Source organism: Diorhabda sublineata, chromosome 5 (assembly GCF_026230105.1).
Source record: "Diorhabda sublineata isolate icDioSubl1.1 chromosome 5, icDioSubl1.1, whole genome shotgun sequence".
Lineage (NCBI taxonomy): Eukaryota > Metazoa > Arthropoda > Insecta > Coleoptera > Chrysomelidae > Diorhabda > Diorhabda sublineata.
The window spans coordinates 20360390-20380986 of NC_079478.1; the positions used below are offsets into that span (position 1 = coordinate 20360390).

Consider the following 20597-nt stretch of genomic DNA (forward strand, 5'->3'; position numbering starts at 1 on the left):
ATTTTCCATTGCAAATAATGGAATTTTATAGAACGTGGAGATCAGAGCCATGGTTCATCATTAGCTTCATCAAGTTTTTCAATCCTTGGGATTACGGCTATCATTTTTAACGTTTTGTTTGAGGTTTTCTTCGTTTTCGATCCGAGCGCCACGATCTTCATTCATATCATTAGCTGTATCGTCATCTTCAGTTTTAGATATTTTTCCTTTTTGTCATAATTGCTTTAAACTTTTGTCTTTTCGTATCTTTATTACAAAAAATTTAATTTCCTTAGAATTGGAGATCTAAATTTGAATCGAATACAGTTTTTGTTTCATAGAAACTCTGTTTTAATTTATGGTATTTTCGTTGTTTTCAGTTGCCTAATCAAAATTAAATTTCTATAATTGAAACGAAGTACCAGTCGAATTTAAAAATAATTTCGGTGCAAGCTGTAACCAATCTACTTTAAAAAAGAACGCGTCTATTGCAAGCTGTAAATAACAACGAGAAAAGTATTTCCGTGATTGAAATAGTGGATATTTAAAAAGCAGAGTCGTACGTTTTTACTAGAAAAACAAAAACAATTGAAAATAACGTAGAAAATTAAAAATTTACTCGTAAGATTCTTAAAATACATGAAAATCGTGCGTGTTTTGTCTAGAAGTTTACAACTTCAGCCTGAAGATGTCAGCGCTTATTAGAAAAAGATGAAAAATATCTTTGCTCGTGCGTTGGGAAAATTTCAATAGAATTTCGGCCATTTTAATTAATTTAATTGTTAAAACAATGGAGTATGGCGCTATTATTTTCGACCGTAATGTTTTGGACATTACTTTCTAGATCATTCTAGAAGTTTCTAGATCATTCGGGAAATTTCTAGAACGGTTCTAAATCGATTATAATAAATTTCGCTAATTTTGGAACTTTCTAGATCATTTTAGAGTTTTTTAGATCACTCTAGAAGTTCCTAGACCTTTGTTGATCATTCTAGAAATTTATAAAACTTTCTCGAACATTCCTAATCGATCATAACAAAATGCGCTCATTTTTGAACTTTCACGATCATTCAAGAAGTTTATAGAGTTTCCTAGATCATTCTAAAACTATCTAGATCATTCGGGAAATTTCTAGAACGATTCTAAATAGATTATAATAAATTTCACTAATTTTGGAAGTTTCAAGATCATTCTAGAGCTTCTTAGATCATTCTAGAAGTTTCTAGACCTTTGTAGATCATTATAGAAATGTCTAGAACTTTCTCGAAGATTATAAATCGATTATAATAAATTTTACGCATTTTGGAACTTTCAAGATCATTTTAGAAGTTTCTAGGGCTTTCTAGATCATTCTAGAAGCCTCTAGAACTTCCTAGAACATTCTAGAAGTTACTAGAGCTTTGTAAATCATCCTAGAAATTTCTCAAACAAAACAAACTACATTCATTTTGAAACCTTCTATATAATTCTAGAAGTTTCTAGAGCTTTGTAGATAATTATTGAAGTTTCTAGATTTTTGTAGATAATTCTAGTAGTTTCTAGAACTTTGAAGGCGGCACAATTTTTCATTACTTTATCGATTTTTCAAGTAAGAATATAATTGCCATAACAAGATGAAAATAATATGAAAGTTTAAATTATCTCTTCACCCGCCTCTGGTATATCGAGCACAGCACGTGTGCATACACATATATGACGCGTACGTTTTTTTTTTTCGTTATTTACGACGTCAAGCGTCCTAGTCCATCGGTTCTTAGACTGTCCACAATTTTTTCATAACACAGCGTTGTCATTCCACAAATGTAGATTTATATATTGTAAGTTTTCTAAATAATAACTTCAACTTAATGCAAAGTTATCAATGGAGTTTTGGTCTATTGTCTAAAACTCGATCCACACTCTCGACGAAGTGCTTAAGTCCTCTCGCCTTTCCTTTAAACTGACCTGTTCGAATTTTGACAAAGAATATAGAATAAATCTCGATTTTCGTGACTAAAGCTTCTAGAACGGTTGGTTTCAATAGATAGTTACTTAGAAACATTAATTTGTAAACAAATTTCTAAAAAAAAGCGTTCGGGTCAAATAAAATGAGTTTCTAGGTTTCACAGGGCTAAGGAGGACTAAATTACAATATAAATACTGCAGAGGGAAAATAATTTTGACCGGCAGTGTATATTTTAAATAAAAAGTTGTTTTAAAAAAAATCTTTTGTTATTTATTTTTTTTTATTTATTGAAAACAAGCGCTCAGACTATTTCGAGTTGAGCTCAATAAATCTGTCCATAAGCTCCCGGACTAATTAATATATTTTTTTCTCGACTTGATTTTTGGTCCTCAAACTTTTTATTTTGCTGTTTGCCAGGAACTGAACTCGTTGCCGTCCCTTCAATTTCATTTCAGGTTCGTATTAATTGAAATTTCATTTAAAATCATGTAGTTTTGACGTTTCGACTATTTTCATTGTTTATCAAAAATATCATTCAAATTTTAGACTAGTAAGAGGTAATTTATGTACTAACTGTGTAATTATTTTTTTTTCTGTAGTATCTATAAACGTATGTCGTTCGATATAAAATAAAAACAATATCATAAAATAGAAATAACGAATATCAAATAAAACTACATAAACAAATCATCCCAAATGTTCATAAATTCAGTTGATTGATTTCCCAAGAGTTCAGAATAATAATTATACGACAAAATTACACCTTTTTTTATTTTTTTCCCATAAAATACTTTGGGAGTTTTACGGTGTACAATCTCACGAAAAGACATCGGCCATAAAATGAAATATCCCATTGAGATGAGGAGATAATCCCGAAACTGTTATTATGGAACTGTTATTTTTTTTTACGTAAAATGATGATTATTTTAAAAACGAACTTGAGATATAAAAAACTCGATTTTTTGATAATCAACGGAACGATTATAAAAAAAAAGAGTTGGAAAAATATTTTTACGTTCAAAATTGTACGTAGCGTCAATTATATTTAATTCTTCTTCTTTTTTTCTTCATTTATGTCTCATTTATTGTGATAGTGAACCAAGAAATATCCAATTGAGATGAGGAGATAATTCCGAAACTGTTATTTTGGAACTGTTATTTATATTCACGTAAAATAATAATTATTTTAAATACGAGATATAGAAAAATCGAAATTTTTTGATAATCAACGAAACGATTATAAAAAAAAGATTTGGAGAAATATTTTTACGTTCAAAATTGTACGTAGCGTCAACTATATTTAATTATTCTTCATTTATGTCTCATGTATTGTGATAGTTAATCATGAAGTATCCAATTGAGATGAGGAGATAATTCTGTAACTGTTATTACGGAACTGTTATAATTATTTACGTAAAATAATGATTATTTGATCTACTAGGAGGAAACTTGACTAAAATTTGGCCTATATCTGGTTGAATTTACTACCATGCGACATTCCAAATTCAAAATTTAACGGCCTACAGATGAATATCCAAAAAAATCTGTCCCATTTTGCTCAAACTAGCAATAATATCCCACAGTGAAAGTTGTTTCCGTTTTAAGAAAATTCGTAAATTGGGAAAATGGTTGTGGGAAGCTAAACGATTAGCAAAAACCAGTTATTCGATTTTGATGACGGATCGTTCCCATCTCTGGAAATAACGAATCTAAAAAGTCAGTTCAATAATACCTCCCCCTCCCTAACAAAAGCGACAACACCTAAAGGTACTTTTTGATTCTCGAGAACTCAGGTACCCGAAATCAGGTACCAGACTAAGACATATACCAGAGTATTTATGACTGCACATATGTACGCGGTCACCTTGAGATGTAAACAATAATTAACCATCGAAAATATTATACAGAGTGTTTGAAATAACTAAACAAATAACTTTCCTACAATTATATATCTCAACTCTATATATCGATGAACTTTTAATCTATTTTATAAATACTGAGATGTTTGTCCTATGTAAACAACGTTTTACATTTTAATTTACTAAAATATTTATATAAATTTTTTTGGGGTGGGATTTTTCTTTAAGATTCGTCGAACATTAAACAGAATAATATACACATGATTTTTTTTGCATCTAACCTCAAAATTTGGTTCCACCAAGGTCTCAATAAACAACCCCGTTCGAAAATCGTTTTTTCCGTGGTTTAACCTACAATATGAGTTTTTAAACGTTAGATTTATGTTAAATTTTGACAATTACATTCGCCAATAGAAATGTCAATCTTTACGATTTCCTATCGAACAACCCTCGTACAAATTTCGCGTATCGAATAAGAAGAATCATTTCTTCAAAAGTTACACTCGTCAAACAGAAAATCGTCCGTGTGGGACTAAAAAAAAAAGAATTAAAAGTTAAATTTAGTAACAATGTAGATGAAATTCGATGTTTTCTTTTTTTCTCGCGGGTGAATTCAAGGTTAACCACTATTAGTGCCCAATTTATGAACGTCTACGTCTAGATATAGGTACTGGGATGTAGGTACCCGAAATATCAGCCATACGTTGCCGAAAAATTCGATACCACCTTCAATACAGGTCGGAGTGTTTTCATGGAAAAAATCTCGATCATATTTTTATCTAAAAAGATGTTGGTGGGGTTTGATATGAGCTGGGGAGAATCTACATATAAAATTACGGAACCAACTAACGACTGAACTATACCAATGTGATTTTTTGACTAATATAAAGTACTATGGGCCTATCAAACTCATAAATACCATATTTTTTGGTTAAAAAATGTTCTAGACGCGCAAAATTCTAAATATTGAAATTGTAATGAACTGTCAATCATGTGTTATCACTTAAAACCTAACCTAACATAACTTATATTGTCAAATTTATAAAAGTGTTTGAGGTTTTTATATTCGTATCTAAAATCTGAAAAGATACAAATTTAGATTATGTTAAATTAGATTACGTTAGACAGAAGTGAGGTTATGTTCACTAAGAACTATCACACGTGTCCCGTGATAAGTTTTTAGCTCGTAGGCGTTTGGACGAATCCACCACGTTTAAAATCTTTTTTCAAAAGTCTTTAGAAGATTCTTTCAGGCGCGAAAAAGGTAAAGTTAGGTTAAGTTAGGGTCGTTTTAGGTATTATTTCAACTTTCAAGTTATTTCAAATGATTTTTTTTCAAATTATATGTAATTTAGGCAACAAAAAGTGTTTTGGGTACACAAAAGACGTAAAATGTCGAAAAGTTCAAATTATAATGAACTTTTAATCATGAAATATCACTTAAAACCTAACCTAACCTAACTTATTTGGACAAATTTATAAAATTGCTTTGCTTAACTTGAGTTTTTTGGGTTCGTATCTAAAATCTTGAAAGATAAAAGTTTAGGTTATGTTAAATTAGATTATGTTAGATACAAGTGAGGTTATGTTCGTTAAGAACTGTTCCGCATGTCTCGGTGTAAAACAAGATGAGTTTTTAGCTCGTAGGCGTTTGAAAAACAGGACGAATCCACCACATCTAAAACCTCTTATCAAAAGTCTTTAGAAAATTGTCTCAGGCGCTTAAAAGGTATTGTTAGGTTAGGCTCGTTCTAAATCCAGGTTTAGAAGATTCTTCATGTTATGTTAGGTTAGGTTCGTTCTAGGTGTTATTTCAAGCGACTTTTTTTTCAAATTAAAAACATTTTTCTCGTTTGAATACTTCGGTTTTTGACAGAAAATATAATTTATATGTTATCCGATAACGAAATTTACGCTCCGGACTGTATCGAAGACTTTTCTTTTGATTTCTGCGAAAGTGAATGATGTCCGAGTACCAGAATCGAAACTCACGAAACACATTAAGGTCATAATTTATGAATTTTGCGATTCTCGCATTTTACCATTATCGAAATTATTGTTTTAAAGAGTAGTGGGATGAATTGATCGTTATTTTATTGACCTTCTAAACTTTTTAATGTTACAAACATGTTTTGTTAATAATTACGCGTACGAGACCGAAAACAAAGGAAAAAAATACGATACGAAAAAAATTTAAATATTTAAAACTTAAAATTACGGGGTGGATTTCTGTTAACTTTTTATCGATACAATCGATTTATACTGAATATTTATAATAAAATAGCGACGTTGCCGTGTTTAAAATTTGAATTTCTGTAGTTTTCGAGACTTATACATATGTGCATATACAGAGTGTTTTATTAAAAATTGTGTATAAAACAGTAATCAATAACAAAAAGTAATCGAATCAAGTTTTTATACTTTTTTCTTAATCTATACAAAAAAATAAACAAAATTTCTAAAAATTTATACAAAAAAGATTATTGTATGTTTTCACACCTCAATTCAGATTTGATTGTTCTATGATGTTTTAATGGAACGTTAAATTATTTTTGCACTACCACTACACCAACTCTCACAAACTATACTGTTTAACGCGCGTTTCGACGAGACTGAAGACTGTTTACACAATTTCTACACAAGCTACACTGTTTGACGCGCGTTTCTACCAGACTGAAGACTGTTTACAAAAGAATTAATCCCATTCCGATAATTTTTTTCGCAAAATCTCATTATATGAAAAAAAAGCACGGAAATTATAAAAATAATTTTTTTACAAGTAATCCAATCGAATTTTTATACTTTTTTTTCTTAATCTATACAACAAAATTAACAAAATTTCTAAAAATTTATTTCTCACGTTTTCACACCTCGGTTCCTACATGTTCAATTATTTTTGCATTACCACTACATTAACACTCATAAACTATACTGTCTGACGCGCGTTTCGACGAGACCGAAGAAGTATCGATAAATAACTTCACAATTTTTAGGTTTCCGATATCTTCTTCAATTTGGGTCATTTCTGGCCATATTCGAGTGGTGTATACTCCCCCCACGAGCAAGTACACCATGGAATACCCTTCGTATAGAGCTTCTTTTGATTTCTATTCCCCAAGGAAGTTTTGAGATATGGAAAGGCGTGATGTTTCATTGCATTTCTATATATACTGTACATAAAATTTCTTCATATATAATTAAAAAAAAAAAACAATTAGGAAACAAAGACACAACACCAACCACAAAATGCGGACTCGCAGAAGACAAAACAAGTGGTGGGTAGCTGCTACAGATCTAGACAGTGGCGGTTATTTCAGCTGTCAATTTCGAATCATCTACAATTTTGTATTTTGTAATTTTTCCAAAAAAATTTTATACCACCAATCGAACAACAATACGAATGGAATAATCTGTTAAAATCCCAGTTACACACACCTTGATTGGGCAACGCTGCGGTCGCATGGCCTGCTTGTGCTTACCTTTGACGATATGAGCGTCAAAGTCGGCGACGATTCCTGCTGAAACAAAAAAAAATCTATTAACATCATTTCATTCGTGTCTATATGCGTCGACGGGCATTGTAATCTACTTATTCTAATCTACTTTTTAACAAGGCGCTGATTTAGATTCAGATTCGTAACAAAACGGCAAGAAAATATCAAAAAGAAGAAAGAAAAACGAATATGAAAACGGAATAATAATAAAAAATCGATAAAGAAAATGATAATCAAGGAATATTGGAAATATAACGCACAAACATTAAAAAAGAAGAAACAAATGAAAAGATACATTAAAATAAAAAGCGAAACGAGAAAATGACAGTAAGTAAAAAAAATATTGGAAATGTAATAAAGAAATCTAGAAAAACGCAAATAATATTGAAAATGAATTTTGAAAATGAAAATAAAAGATAAAAGAGAAGAAGAAATACCAAAAAGTAAGAGTTAAGAAATAAAGGAGGAATAGAAGAATGGAGAAAAATAGAGAAGAATACGAATAATGGGAAAAAAAGAGTAATAAGAAGATAAAAAGAGAAAACGGATGAAACAGATAAAATACGTAGAGAAACAAAAAAAAAGGAATGAGGATGAGATGAAAGATGAGTGAAAAAAAAGATGAAAATGGGAGAATTGGATGAAGATATAATGAAAAATGGATAAATTACAATGGAAAGGAATGGAACGATAGAGGAAAAAGGGACAGAAGATAAAAGTTGAAAAGAATCAAAAATAAAACGAAGAGAGAAAAAAGAGTTGAAACAAAAAGAAAGATGAAATAAGAGGAGAAAAATGAAAATAAAGGTAATAAAGGAAAGGGAAAAGCACCAAAAAAGTATGAGTTAAGAAATAGAAGAATTGGAAAAAGAGAGAAGAATACGAATAATGAGAAAAAAGAGATAAAAGAAGAAGAAGAAAAAACGAAAGAAACAGATAGAATACGTATAGAAACAAGAAATGAATTAGGATAAGATAGAAACAATGAAGGAAGAAAAGTAAAAAACAAGGATAAAAAATGAGAATACGAGCATTGAATGAAAATAAGAGAATTGAATGAAGATAGAGTGAAAAATGGATAAATTGAAATAGAAAGGAAAGGAATAATAGAGGAAGAAGGAACACAAGATAAAAGTTAAAAGAAAAACGTTTCGATAATCAAGATATTCAAAAGTCAAACGTGAACTAGAATAAAAAAACATAAAACCGAAAATGAACGAAAACGTAGAAAAGTTCATGGAATTACACAAACAATGAAACGAAAATGAAACAAAATTCGGAATGTAGGAAACATCGTATTTTATCAATCAGCTTCGTATCGATTTTTCAGGTGCGAATCAAAGAAAGTGGGGACGTGTACATAGAATAAATCGAGAGTGTGGATGACTAGCTTACGCTTTCTCCTGCCAAAACGTTAAAAATCATCCTATATTTGATAATAACGTATTAACAGATACACCGGACCGAAAATTTTGGAAAAAAATATATTTATTCATCAACATCATCATTAGCGTCTTCAAACTTTATTTCGTTCGTGTCTATATGCGTCGACGGGCATTGTAATCTACTTTTTAACAAGACGCTGATTTAGATTCAGATTCAAAAAGAAACTAACAAAAAGAAGAAAGAAAACCGAAATAATAACAAAAAATCAATAAAGAAAATGATAATGAAGGAATATTGAAAATAAGTTGAAAAAGAAACGAGAGATTGAAGAATGTAACTCACAAAGTAATAAAACACTAAAAAAGAAGATGAAAGATAAATTCAGAAAGTAGAGCTCCATATCGATTTTCTAGGCGCGAAACAATGAAAGTGAGGACGTGTACATAGAATAAATCGAGAGTGTGGAGTACTTCCAGGACTTTTCTAATAATTCAGAATTTAGAAAATACGTGCACGTCAATGATTTTATACAGATGAAAGGCGAATCGCGTTACAAGGATTTTCTAATCGATTGTACGCGCCCATCGGAATATGAACATCGATAAAGGATTCAAAATCGTCATCGAAGCATGTTTTATACAAATTTGACACGTTTAAACGAGCCTGAAAGAGTCTGTACGAGGAATTATCCACTAATTTCTATATAAAGTCTAAGGAGATTAAATAGACACGGTTTATAGAATTTGGGCAGTTTTAGTGTGCGGAATGTGGAAATGCGATCGATTACGGATAGTTATATATACGAGGTACTTTAAGAAAGTTAATTCTACAAGGAAAATTTGAGTGATAATGATAATCGAGAGTTTAGTTTGATGATAAATGGGAAATATCTCTACAATTATTTGTAATTTAGTTTAAAAAATGATATTAAAAGTGTTAAAAAGCATTTACGAAATTGACAGACATTAAGTTTGACATTTTTTAAAGGTGACAGCACTCTGAATGTGTTGGTTAGAAGACAGCCGCAACGAGGCCAAGTAAAGTGATTTTTGATGTTTCACAACATCCTATACGATTTTAAATAATTCTTAGGTAATCAGAAGAAAATTTTTTTTAAAAAATATCTCGTAAATACAAGGCAACTACCTGATTATCATCGACTGAAAACCGTGCAACGTATTTCTATTAGACCCTTATAAAAATGTTAATGTGGCCCAAAGCCGAAGGCTGAACTGACCTTGGCTAAAAATCGAGAGGAACCAGTCTCAAATCAGAACGGAAAAGAATTAAAAAACGAAAACAAAAAAAATCGCATTGCTTCGCGTCTGGACCTTATATAGGTCGGGCGGGTTATATAAGCCCGTTTTGAGCTTTTTTTCGTTCGTGACTCTACCACATGACTGCAAAATGACATCTGCTATTTAATAGCACGCGTTTACAAGGGCGGCGTTGCCGTTATTTATACAATTTCACCGATATAAAGAAATTTATATATTTACTTTCAATTTAGTATCTTGATGTCATTTATAAAGAAACTTCGACGAAATTTTTAACACTTTAAATATTTCGAAAGATTTTTTTACAATTTTACAAATTTTAAAAAATTTTTAGACGTCTAATGCGGAAAATTAATTAAAGAAGTTTCATTAACACATTTTTTGATAACGTAAATCAAAAATCGTTAAAAACGATCTAAATAATCTTTAAGATTCTACTATAAATACGAAAAAATATTTATCTACCATGTAAAACATATTTTAAATCACTAGGTATTAGATCTAGTGAATATAGTGGAATATAAACCGATTTAAACTGTTATTTGTTTATTTTAACCATGGTAATCATCGAAATGTAAAAAAATATGTTGTACTAATATGACAAGACTTATTTTTCTTCTTTTTTTTGTAAATTCTTCTTCTAACTCATTAATTAACGATGCGTCACACTTTTATGATATACAAGCAAGTTCGTTCTTTGTAATTCACTTTTTTGGCAGTATCATGGTTTTACAGGAATTTTGATATATCCAAAATTATGAATCTATACAAAAATTTGACTTATTTCGTTTAAATATTGTCAAAAAGGTTTACGAATGTCAATTCGAATGTTTTTATGTTCTAAAGTGGGTAAAAGTGTTTTTTTTGATATACCATATCTCTAATTTTTATTCCAACGGTTTTCCAGTACCATTTGGTGAAGTTCTCATAGTCACGAACGTTTATCGTCAGTAACATAACCAAAATTTTGAGGTTATAAATAATAGTGCAGGAATTAAAGTTAAAAATAATGTCAAGCCTCCAAATTCTATAACGCAGCTACGATTTTTCTGAAAATTTAGAATTAAGCTTATCTACATTGTCGCAAGGTGCGTAAATTGTTTTTAAGGGGTGAAAACCACCCTGTTATCGAAAAAATCAATTATAGTTTTTTTTTTCGTTTATGCAGCATAAATATCTTAATATATTGTATACTATATATTTTGAAGTATCAACCCTCAAAAATCTTTGAGAACTACCCTTATAATGAAAATAGTATATGAAAAAATCTTTTAACGATTTTAAACGTTGCAATTTCATTTTTACTGTGAATAATTCACAGTATTTTAATGAAATTTTATTGGTTATTGATTTTTATTATTCAACCCTTAAAAACTACCCCTTTGCAAAGAATGAAATGAAAATAAATCTAATAATTACCAACTTTTATGTTTTGCATTCTTTTTGTTATTTCTTGTCTCTAGTAGAAGTAATTTTTAATTGTCTATATACCCTGTCAACCCTTAAGAACCACCCCTTTGATAAAAAATAAAAAAAGCAAGTTAGAATCAACAGAAAAAATCCGTGCGTCAAAATTTGAAACTTTTTCATATAATTCACAAAGAAAATTTCAAATTTTTATTTTTAATGTAATTTCATTAATTTTTTGAAGTTATCGCATACAAACAACCATTTTAAAGGTAATTTTCAGGGCTGCAAGTCTATGTATGTTAGAAGGGCTTGAGATTTTCCACATTTTATTAATAAAGGGTCAAAGGGCTGTGGATAAGCAGTCCTCGCAATATAGTGACAGATTAATTTTGTTATAACTCCGACAATTTTACAATACTACAAAAAAAAATAAAAAAAGCAAATTAATCGTCATAAAAAATCTTGTATCTTTTATAGTTATGGAGAAAAAATGATCAAAAAATTTTTTTTAAAAAATCAAAAAAAAAAGTTTCATTTAATGCTATTTTTTTCAAAATTATGCATTTCTAATCAGCCAAACTCTCAGATGTCGTAAATAACATCAAAATAAAGTATTTGATACAAGGAATAAGTTTAATTTAAATTCTCAATGAAATGTCATTAGTTTTAGTACAATTTTTTTAGCTCCAACTATTTTATATCATATATCACTGAAATTTCAGTGTAGTACTTTATGACTTTTTGTTAAAAAATGTACCATTTTCCCGTTATTTGAGGTTAAATTCTCAATTGCGTAAAACAAAAGCTATTCAAGTACCTATAACTTGCTATAGGCAAAATAGTAAGATCTTGAAATATAGCTTAACTTCTTTGTTTTTTTATAAGCTTCATTTTTCTTAATTCCACTTTTTTCCATAAATCGTATAATTACAGAGTTATATGCAAAAAACTATCAAAAAATGCGATTTTTTTGACGAAAAATCGTATTTTTCAATTGCGAATAACTAAAAAACTATTGATTTATCGAAAAAACTTTATACGGCATTTTACTGATCTTTCGATTTCCGGGATTATTTTGAGTAAAAAGTTTTCCACCCCCTAAAAGGGGTGGTATCCTCACCTCGGGGAGTAGCACACTTCCGCATCATGTAGATCACGCTTTTTAAATCCACATCCATCAAAATATCAAATAAATCGGTACCGCATATTTATTAATATTAAACTTTTTCTTTTAAATTGTTAATGTTAATTTTTTATATACAATTATTTATTAAACATTTCGAAGCGATTTACTTTACAACTATTTCCACTTACTCAGAATTTAATCTCGTTCAAAAATGTCCTTAATGGGTTATACTAGTTTATATGGACGTATTAAAGTTTTACTTTTAATGCGATTTGTATGTGTCTGTGTCACAGATTTAAAAATATATTTATTATCATAAAAAAAACCATACAGCTTTCTAAAATCGCTCAACATTCACAATAGATTTGTATTAATCGCCTAATTTATATATAAATCAAACGTCGTTCCACATATTTCATTTTTAATGACAAAATCCTTGTTTCGTTCGCGAAACTCGCCGCGAAATATTCGTAGAAACACCTACTTTAATAACTCAATTTTTTGTTTGAACATCCAATCACAGTTATTGGAAAGCGCTCACAGCGAACGCGCGCGTCCTAATGCTTTTAGGGAAGTGTTCGCGCGAACACCGCGCGAACTTTTCCCAAATGTCGCAAACCATTTGTCCTCGAACAAAAACCTAAGAACTAATAAATTTTTATATCAGATCGAATCTTAAACTAATGAGGAATCATTTCTAAATCAACACCTTCCAGAATCTCCTGAAGAACTTGTGGGGGATTTGAGAGACTACGACCACGATCCATCCATCAATCCATTCGTAAACATTGAAATCCCTAATCGAATTTGCCATAAAACTTCAAAAGTAGTGGTTAATTTCAAAATTACTCCGTGAATAATGAATTCTTTAATCTACCTTCGAAATTTTGTAATTTCAACCACACACGTTTGGTAATTTTTGTTTTTTTCACTACAGATTGTACAACCACCTCCAATTGCTAAAACTACTACCAAAAAAGTGACAAAAATCAATGATTTCTCTTCTATAAATTCAAAAACACTTTTCCCGATTATTACTTTTTAAAAACTCAATTTAAATCGATGTACCAGGTATATATTTAATGGTATTCCCTCCCAGCTGGAACATACCCAATAATTTTAATGGTATTACTCATGTGGGTACCATCCTTTTTGTTTTTTTTTCCTTCTGCGCAATTTATTACAGTTTTTCGAAGAATTCGGGTCTGTGTAATTACACAAAACTACATTAGTCAGATTGGGCTTTTGGTCTTTTGTTTATTTTAATATCTTCGGTATCTATTACTTCAGTAGCGTACGGTATAAATTTTCTATCCAGATATATCGTAATTCGATTTGGTTTTGTCGTTGTTTGTTTCTAGAAGAACCAGATCGCACCTAGAGATGTCAGTAGTCGCTTGAAGATGCCACGTTGTTTGGTGAAGGTTCCCAATCTGAAAATTGAACTGTCGGGTCTGGTATTTCTGGTACCAACCTTGTAATTTAACCAAAAATTCAGTACCTGGTTATAAACACCTACTTAAACTTAGTTTATGTATAATAAAACAATAAAATAAATTGATTACTACCAAAAAAAAAGAACCAAACCAGAAAATCATTTACCTGTACACCTACGAGAATTTATTCTTAAATCTCGTTATCTAACACGTCAATGTTGAATTACCTTCTTATAAGGATATTCACTTGAACGTAGGTGATAAACAAAAAAAATTCGTAATACAGGATGTTTGAGGAATATTGAGAAACAAATAAAATGATACGATCGAAGATAAATTCATTTCCAGTCAACGACAAGTCATATAATGAAAAATGAAGAAGAAATTATTAATGATGAAACAGAAATCAATGAAACTTCGAAGACTAAATCTTGATGATTGCAGTAAACGCCCTCTCTAGAGATGGTTATTTGGAATTTGTCAGATAAACAGATGAAAACGCAAACAAATACTTGAATTTACTTAAAAAAAACCCTCTTTATAGAAATTCTCCTGATCCTACCAAATATACCCAACGAATCTCTCTCTCTTTCTCTCTCGATCCCTTTTGTAACGCGCCAATAGCTTGCTTACGTCACTAGCGCCGATCGAGTTTCGTTCGACAACTTAAAACAGCGTCCACGACAAATATTTGTTATAAATATTATATTGGACTAAAATTTATTGGCGTATCGTCCTGATTGAATATTGTTGAATAATTTTGAAAATTTACGTTTAACAGAAAACAAATTCTGACCCCTAGAATAATTTTTTTAAGTAATAGAGGAAAATTTCATGACGAAATCGCAAAATGTGGTACGGAGCTTTTGAGTTATTTGTTTGAACTTTAACACTTGGTGTCTCAAAAATAGCAGATTTATTTGTCCCATGATTTGTCTGTTTATCTGGTCCATGGATTTTAACATTCATAAGGGAATTTAGTTGGTGTAAGTTTTCTGAAGAACCACCACAAATCTCTATACAATCGGCGCTGATGACGTAATACCTATTTAAAAGCGATCTTAAACGGTATAAAATATTTTAATACTTCTAATTACTAATTACTAAAACTTTTTTTTTAAATTGACGTTTGTACGTACCAAAGCTATGAATCAACCAAAATCAAGTACACGAAACCTAATTTTTCATATAGATATCGAATATTTAATCAAAAATTTTTGTTCCTTTTGAAAAATTTTTTTTTCGGTGAAATCGAGTCCTCATCTGTATAAATGTATAAAATAAATCCAACCAAAGATAATATTTCATGGTATATATTAAAAAAATTTACAGTCTAATGAACAACAGTACAATTTCTGTTTTGAAAAACAGGTTTATGAAAGAGTTGCTGCTGGGTAATAGTTAAAATTTTTTTCATTAATCTCATTAAAGATCAAATGGAATAATTCGAATATTTGGATATTGGAAGCTTGGATTTTTTTATAGTGAATAAAATCTTATAACACGATTAAATAAACTGTCCACATTTTATACTAGACAACTGAATATACGAAAGTTCGTCCAATATCAATTGCAGTAGACATCTAATAAACCGTCAGTCCACGTGGACACATCATCTCTATTATTTACCAATGAAAACATCGAATCGTAAACATAAATGGATTTCTATTGGCCGAAGCTGTCGGAAACGCTTTCATGTTCATAATTTCTTTGAAATATTCCCGCCCAAAAGTCTGAAAAATAGTGGCGGCGCTCGATGAGATTTATTTAATTCATAAATTGAAATATGGCCGAATGAAGACAATGAAATTGCACAGTGTACTGAGAATAAAGACAGTTATTAATTTAATAATAAAAAGTTATTTTAAATATATAATGTTTTATTCTTTTATTTTATTCTCCTTTATGGTTTTTGCGATTTCTATAAACAAAAACAAACGGATGGGGTACGAAATGGACACAGTGCACGTTTGGTATCCTGTTTAAACCAAACGCCCTTTCAAACTGATACATTTCACTCGTCTTTTTACGTTTTATAATTTAATATTAAGTGATTAATGAATTTGACTTTTTTCGAGTATTTAAATGATTCTCATTAATTTCTTCCTGTAATTTATTAAATATATTGATTTCCGTATAGAATATCAATAATTAAAGACGATTCACACGGTATATTTATATATAAACATTTTCAATAACCTAATTGATTTGTTTTTGAAAAAATATGTAAAACTTTTATAATTTATGTAAAAATTCTTATTTTAATTGATATTGTAATAATTAATTTGGATAATTTTATATATTTTTGTTTAAATTTGAAAATATATAAAAAATTAATGTGAAAAATAAAGAATCTAATTACCAACAGGATTTAGTGGTAAGTGACATTTGACAATAAAATGTTATACACAAATCCAGTGCAGTGGTGGAACTAAATTTTACATCCCAAAATTATTTTGTAAGATCGTCTGTTGTGACTAAATCGCCCTCTATTTCTGTAAAGCTCTGCGTGGTTTTAATATTATTTTCTGAAGGTTTGATATGTAGATGATACATTATTCTGGATTCATCGGAGCTTTCGTATTATTTGTATGAATTAATATGGTTTTTTAAACGGTTTAAAATGGTTTTGACACATTAACATGCTTTTAAAACGATTTTCTCGATATTTCAGATGATTTTGACACATTAATATGGTTTAAATATGATTTTTAATAGGTTTATAATAGGTTTAATAATTAATATGGTTTTAATATAGTTTTTAACATGGTTTGAGATAGTTTCGATACATTAACATGGTTTAAATATGCTTTATTCAAGGTTTAGTTCGGATAGGCTACATTATTATGGTTCCATCAGAGTTTACGTATGATTTATATAAATTAATATGGTTTTTAAAATGGTTTAAGATGGTCTTGTCGCATTAACATGTTTTAATACGGTTTTCTCGATATTTCGGATGATTTCGATACATTAACATGGTTTAAATATGATTTTTAATAGGTTTATAATAGTTTTAATAATTAATATGATTTTAATATAATTTTTAACATGGATTGAGATAGTTTCGATACATTAACATGGTTCAAATATGTTTTATTCGAGGTGTAGTTTGAATAGGCTACATTATTATGGTTTTATCAGAGTTTTCATATTATTTGTATTAATGATTATGGTTTTTAAAACGGTTTTAGATGGTTTTGACGCATTAATATGGTTTTAAAACGATTTTCTCGATATGGTTTGGATACATTAACATGGTTAAAATATGATTTTTAATAAGTTCACATTAGTTTTAACAATTAATATGGTTTTAATATAATTTTTAACATGTTTTGAGATGGTTGTTGAGAGTTTTTGGGCAAGTCTCACAGCATTAAGGTCTTAAAGCCAAGGCGTCTGTTGGGCTTATCACAAGCCCTATGAGCTCAACAACCCTTTAGATATCCACCAATGCTATTATCAACATTTTCTTGGAGCTTCCCATCAATTTGGAATCGCTGCTATTATTTCAGACATAAATCACACGATACTAGGTCCGATCTGTGAGTTGGTTGTTAAAAAATATTCTAACGAAATTCGTAATCTTTCTTTTAGTCTAATTTTCAGTAGATCTAAAGTACCAACGAACACCCACTGATTGTTTAAGGTTTGAAACTCTTTTAGCGATGTTATAGAGGTTCAATTTTTACTTTCGTAAATCTTCGTATGAATCACTACATAATTCAATATATAGTCAACGTTAGTTATTGGAGCTAGATCATCAAGTTTTTGATCTCATTTTGATCAGAGTTTTCGCATAATCAAATATTGAATCAAGTTATGTCCAGATCTCAGATAAATCGACGAGCTTGAAGTTTATAACGAAATTAGTTTTTGGTTTTTTTTTGGGAAATAGTTCTTTCTAATGTTTGTTTTTTCGAGATTTGTTGTTTGATCTAGCTACAAAATATTAATTTTTACTTAATATGTTTTGAAAAAAAAATCTTTTCGTCGTTTCATCGCAACAAATTCTAAAAACATATTTTGTACCATCTCGGTCGTCAAGGACAAATTTAGGTAAGATTTTTTGTGGGTTAGTACACTTAATTTGGAACAGCAGGTGGCTTTTTATTTTCAGAAGTTCTCCTATTTGAAACACACGACGACATTTCGAAAATACATTTTGCCGATCTATATATATAGAGGGTTGCTTTAAAACTACTTATTTTTCAACGTTATTTCTTTGTTAGTTTGATAAAAATCATTCTCTTGCAAATGAATTCATGAATTAACCGAATATTGTCACTAAGGGACAGATCTGGTGCATAAGGTGGTCGATTTTCGCATTTTCAGACCAATTTCATTTTCTTTTCGTATTATATACTTCAACAGAACTTCATTTTGCATTGGGGAGTTTATTTTAAGATTATCGTCAAGTATACGGGGTATCGACGATAAATTTATTTTTAACAGTTTATTATAAGTCTCGTCGAAATCGTTCAATTTTGGAGCGTTCTAAAATCGTCATAAATGAAAGAAATCGAAACAAATATCGAGTTTCTTAAGAAATTTTCTTATATTTTCGTTAATAACTTCTCTATTCTTATATTTATGTAAAAAAATTAAACAAAATGATTTTCTTGCAAATAAATTCATGAATTAACCGATTATTGTCACTAGGAGACAGATCTGGTGCATATTGTGGTCGATTTTTGCATTTTCCAACCAATTCCATATTCTTTTCGTATTATATACCTCAACAGAACTTTCTTCTGCATTCGGGATTTTATTTTTCATTATTTTAAGATTTTCTCTGTTTAAACGTGCTTTTTGTGTCGATTTGTTAAATATTTTCGGTTAAATTCATCTCGAAAACCGAGTTTTTAATCGTAGTATCAAAACAAAATCGTTTCGACGTTTTGTAATAACGAGATTTAAAAAAAATAATAATAAAACAAGTTTCGAAGTAAAATTTTACGGGAACGCATCGAGATTCGTGTTTTAGTTGAACGACCCTGTATAAAAGTAATAAATCGCCTTTCTGGTAGAATTTGGTGCCGAGCGGAAATCTTATACGTATAATTCACGTGTACATGTGAATTTGAGGCAATAACCGTCCTTTTTCTAACAAAATTCGACCGGCTATAAATGTACCCTTACAAACAAAACCCGATTACTCATTTCTACGAATTTTAACCAAGAGGTTATACGATACGTTTTGCATATGCCACCAATTTCCTGTCCTTGACACTGCTAGTAATTATTTTATATCCTTCTCGGTGTTTAAATTGATGCACCATATTTATAAGCAGACTGTAAAGTCGTTTATTATACGATTTTTCATCTTAAATAACCAATAATCATTAACAATACAAGAGTTGTTACTTAAATTCGATATTTTTTTGACGTAAAATGTTTTCTTATACAAACGCGATAATTTTTGATGACTTTGACATCATCTAGAACCGCGTGAAGGTCGTCCAAAATCTGCTGCTGTACCAAAAAACATCGACGTCGTGAATAAACTGATATTGCAAGATTTGGCTATCAAAAAATCACTCTGAAGTGCGTTTCGACGAGACCAAAGACTGTTTACATCACTACTACACCATTACTTACAATTACACTGTCTGAAGTGCGCTTCGACGAGACTGAAGACTGAATGCGAACTCGCATACATTAGTTCAAGTTTTTGAACAATCAAAACATCGAATTGATGCTTTATCATTATTAAATAATTATTTTTTATGATTTTTTCGGTACTCTAGAATTACAGAGATTATGTTTTATCCGTCCCTGGATTGTTGAACATTAAATGAACTTTCCACGCCCACTTAAATCGTTATAATAATCGTTAAAAGCTTTTTTTGTAATTACTTTCAATGGTACCAACATAGTTATAGATTCTTTCTAGTTTTAGATAATACGTTTAAGATAATACTCGAAATGCATATTAGATTTTTTAATTATTTCTTTTTTAATGTGTTGAGAGGCTCTTGATTGATTACGCTCCGAAAAAAAAATTACATCTCTGTCAAAAGAAATATAATTTTAGATATGCCACTTTTGCTTTCGAAATTTTCTAATTTCGTAGTTTATAGTGTGAGATCTAGTGTTATATAGATCTGTAGCGTTGTTTTTTATGCCTTTTTCTTGCCTCCTGTCACATTATGACTACTAAGGAAAAATTTTTAGGTGCAAGAAGGGAAAAAATTCGCTGGGAAGTCCGGACTGAAACACGTCCCAGACAAATTCCTGTAGGAATTTTCTGTTTTCAGAACGTCTTTTCCATTTTCTAATCATTGAAACACTCGTGACTCATGGCATTTGTCGAGAATTAACAACGAACTATCTTTATCGGTTTATTTTGATCTATTTTGGGTAATTGCTAGTTTTGGACACTTTTTTAACAAAATTATACGTAAACTGTCACTGTGCATCCAAAATTGACTTATGTCAACGTCTTACTCATCTTCTAATCATTGAAACACTCGTGACTCACGGCATTTGTCGAAAATTAACACCGAACTATCTTTATCGGTTTATTTCGATTAATTTTGGGTAATTACTAGTTTTGGACACTTTTTTTGAACAAAATTATACGTAAACTGTCACTGTGCATCCAAAATTGACTTATGTCAACGTCTTACTCATCTTCTAACCATTGAAACACTGGTGACTCATCGCATTTGCCTTTTTTGCA

The 20597-nt window shown here is 30.0% G+C and overlaps 1 protein-coding gene across 7 annotated transcripts in view; it reads right to left on the bottom strand.

Moving 5' to 3' along the window:
• Positions 1-20597, bottom strand: part of LOC130444515 (voltage-dependent L-type calcium channel subunit beta-2) — a 78457-nt gene that overhangs the window by 32935 nt on the left and 24925 nt on the right. For 5 of the 7 annotated variants that reach the window (XM_056779663.1, XM_056779668.1, XM_056779674.1 and 2 more), the window contains exon 2: positions 7263-7301. In XM_056779663.1, the coding sequence (XP_056635641.1) occupies positions 7263-7301 (39 nt within the window). Of the gene's footprint in view, positions 1-7218; positions 7302-20597 lie in introns of those variants that run through there. The other 2 variants (XM_056779664.1, XM_056779670.1) reach the window with 2 other exon arrangements.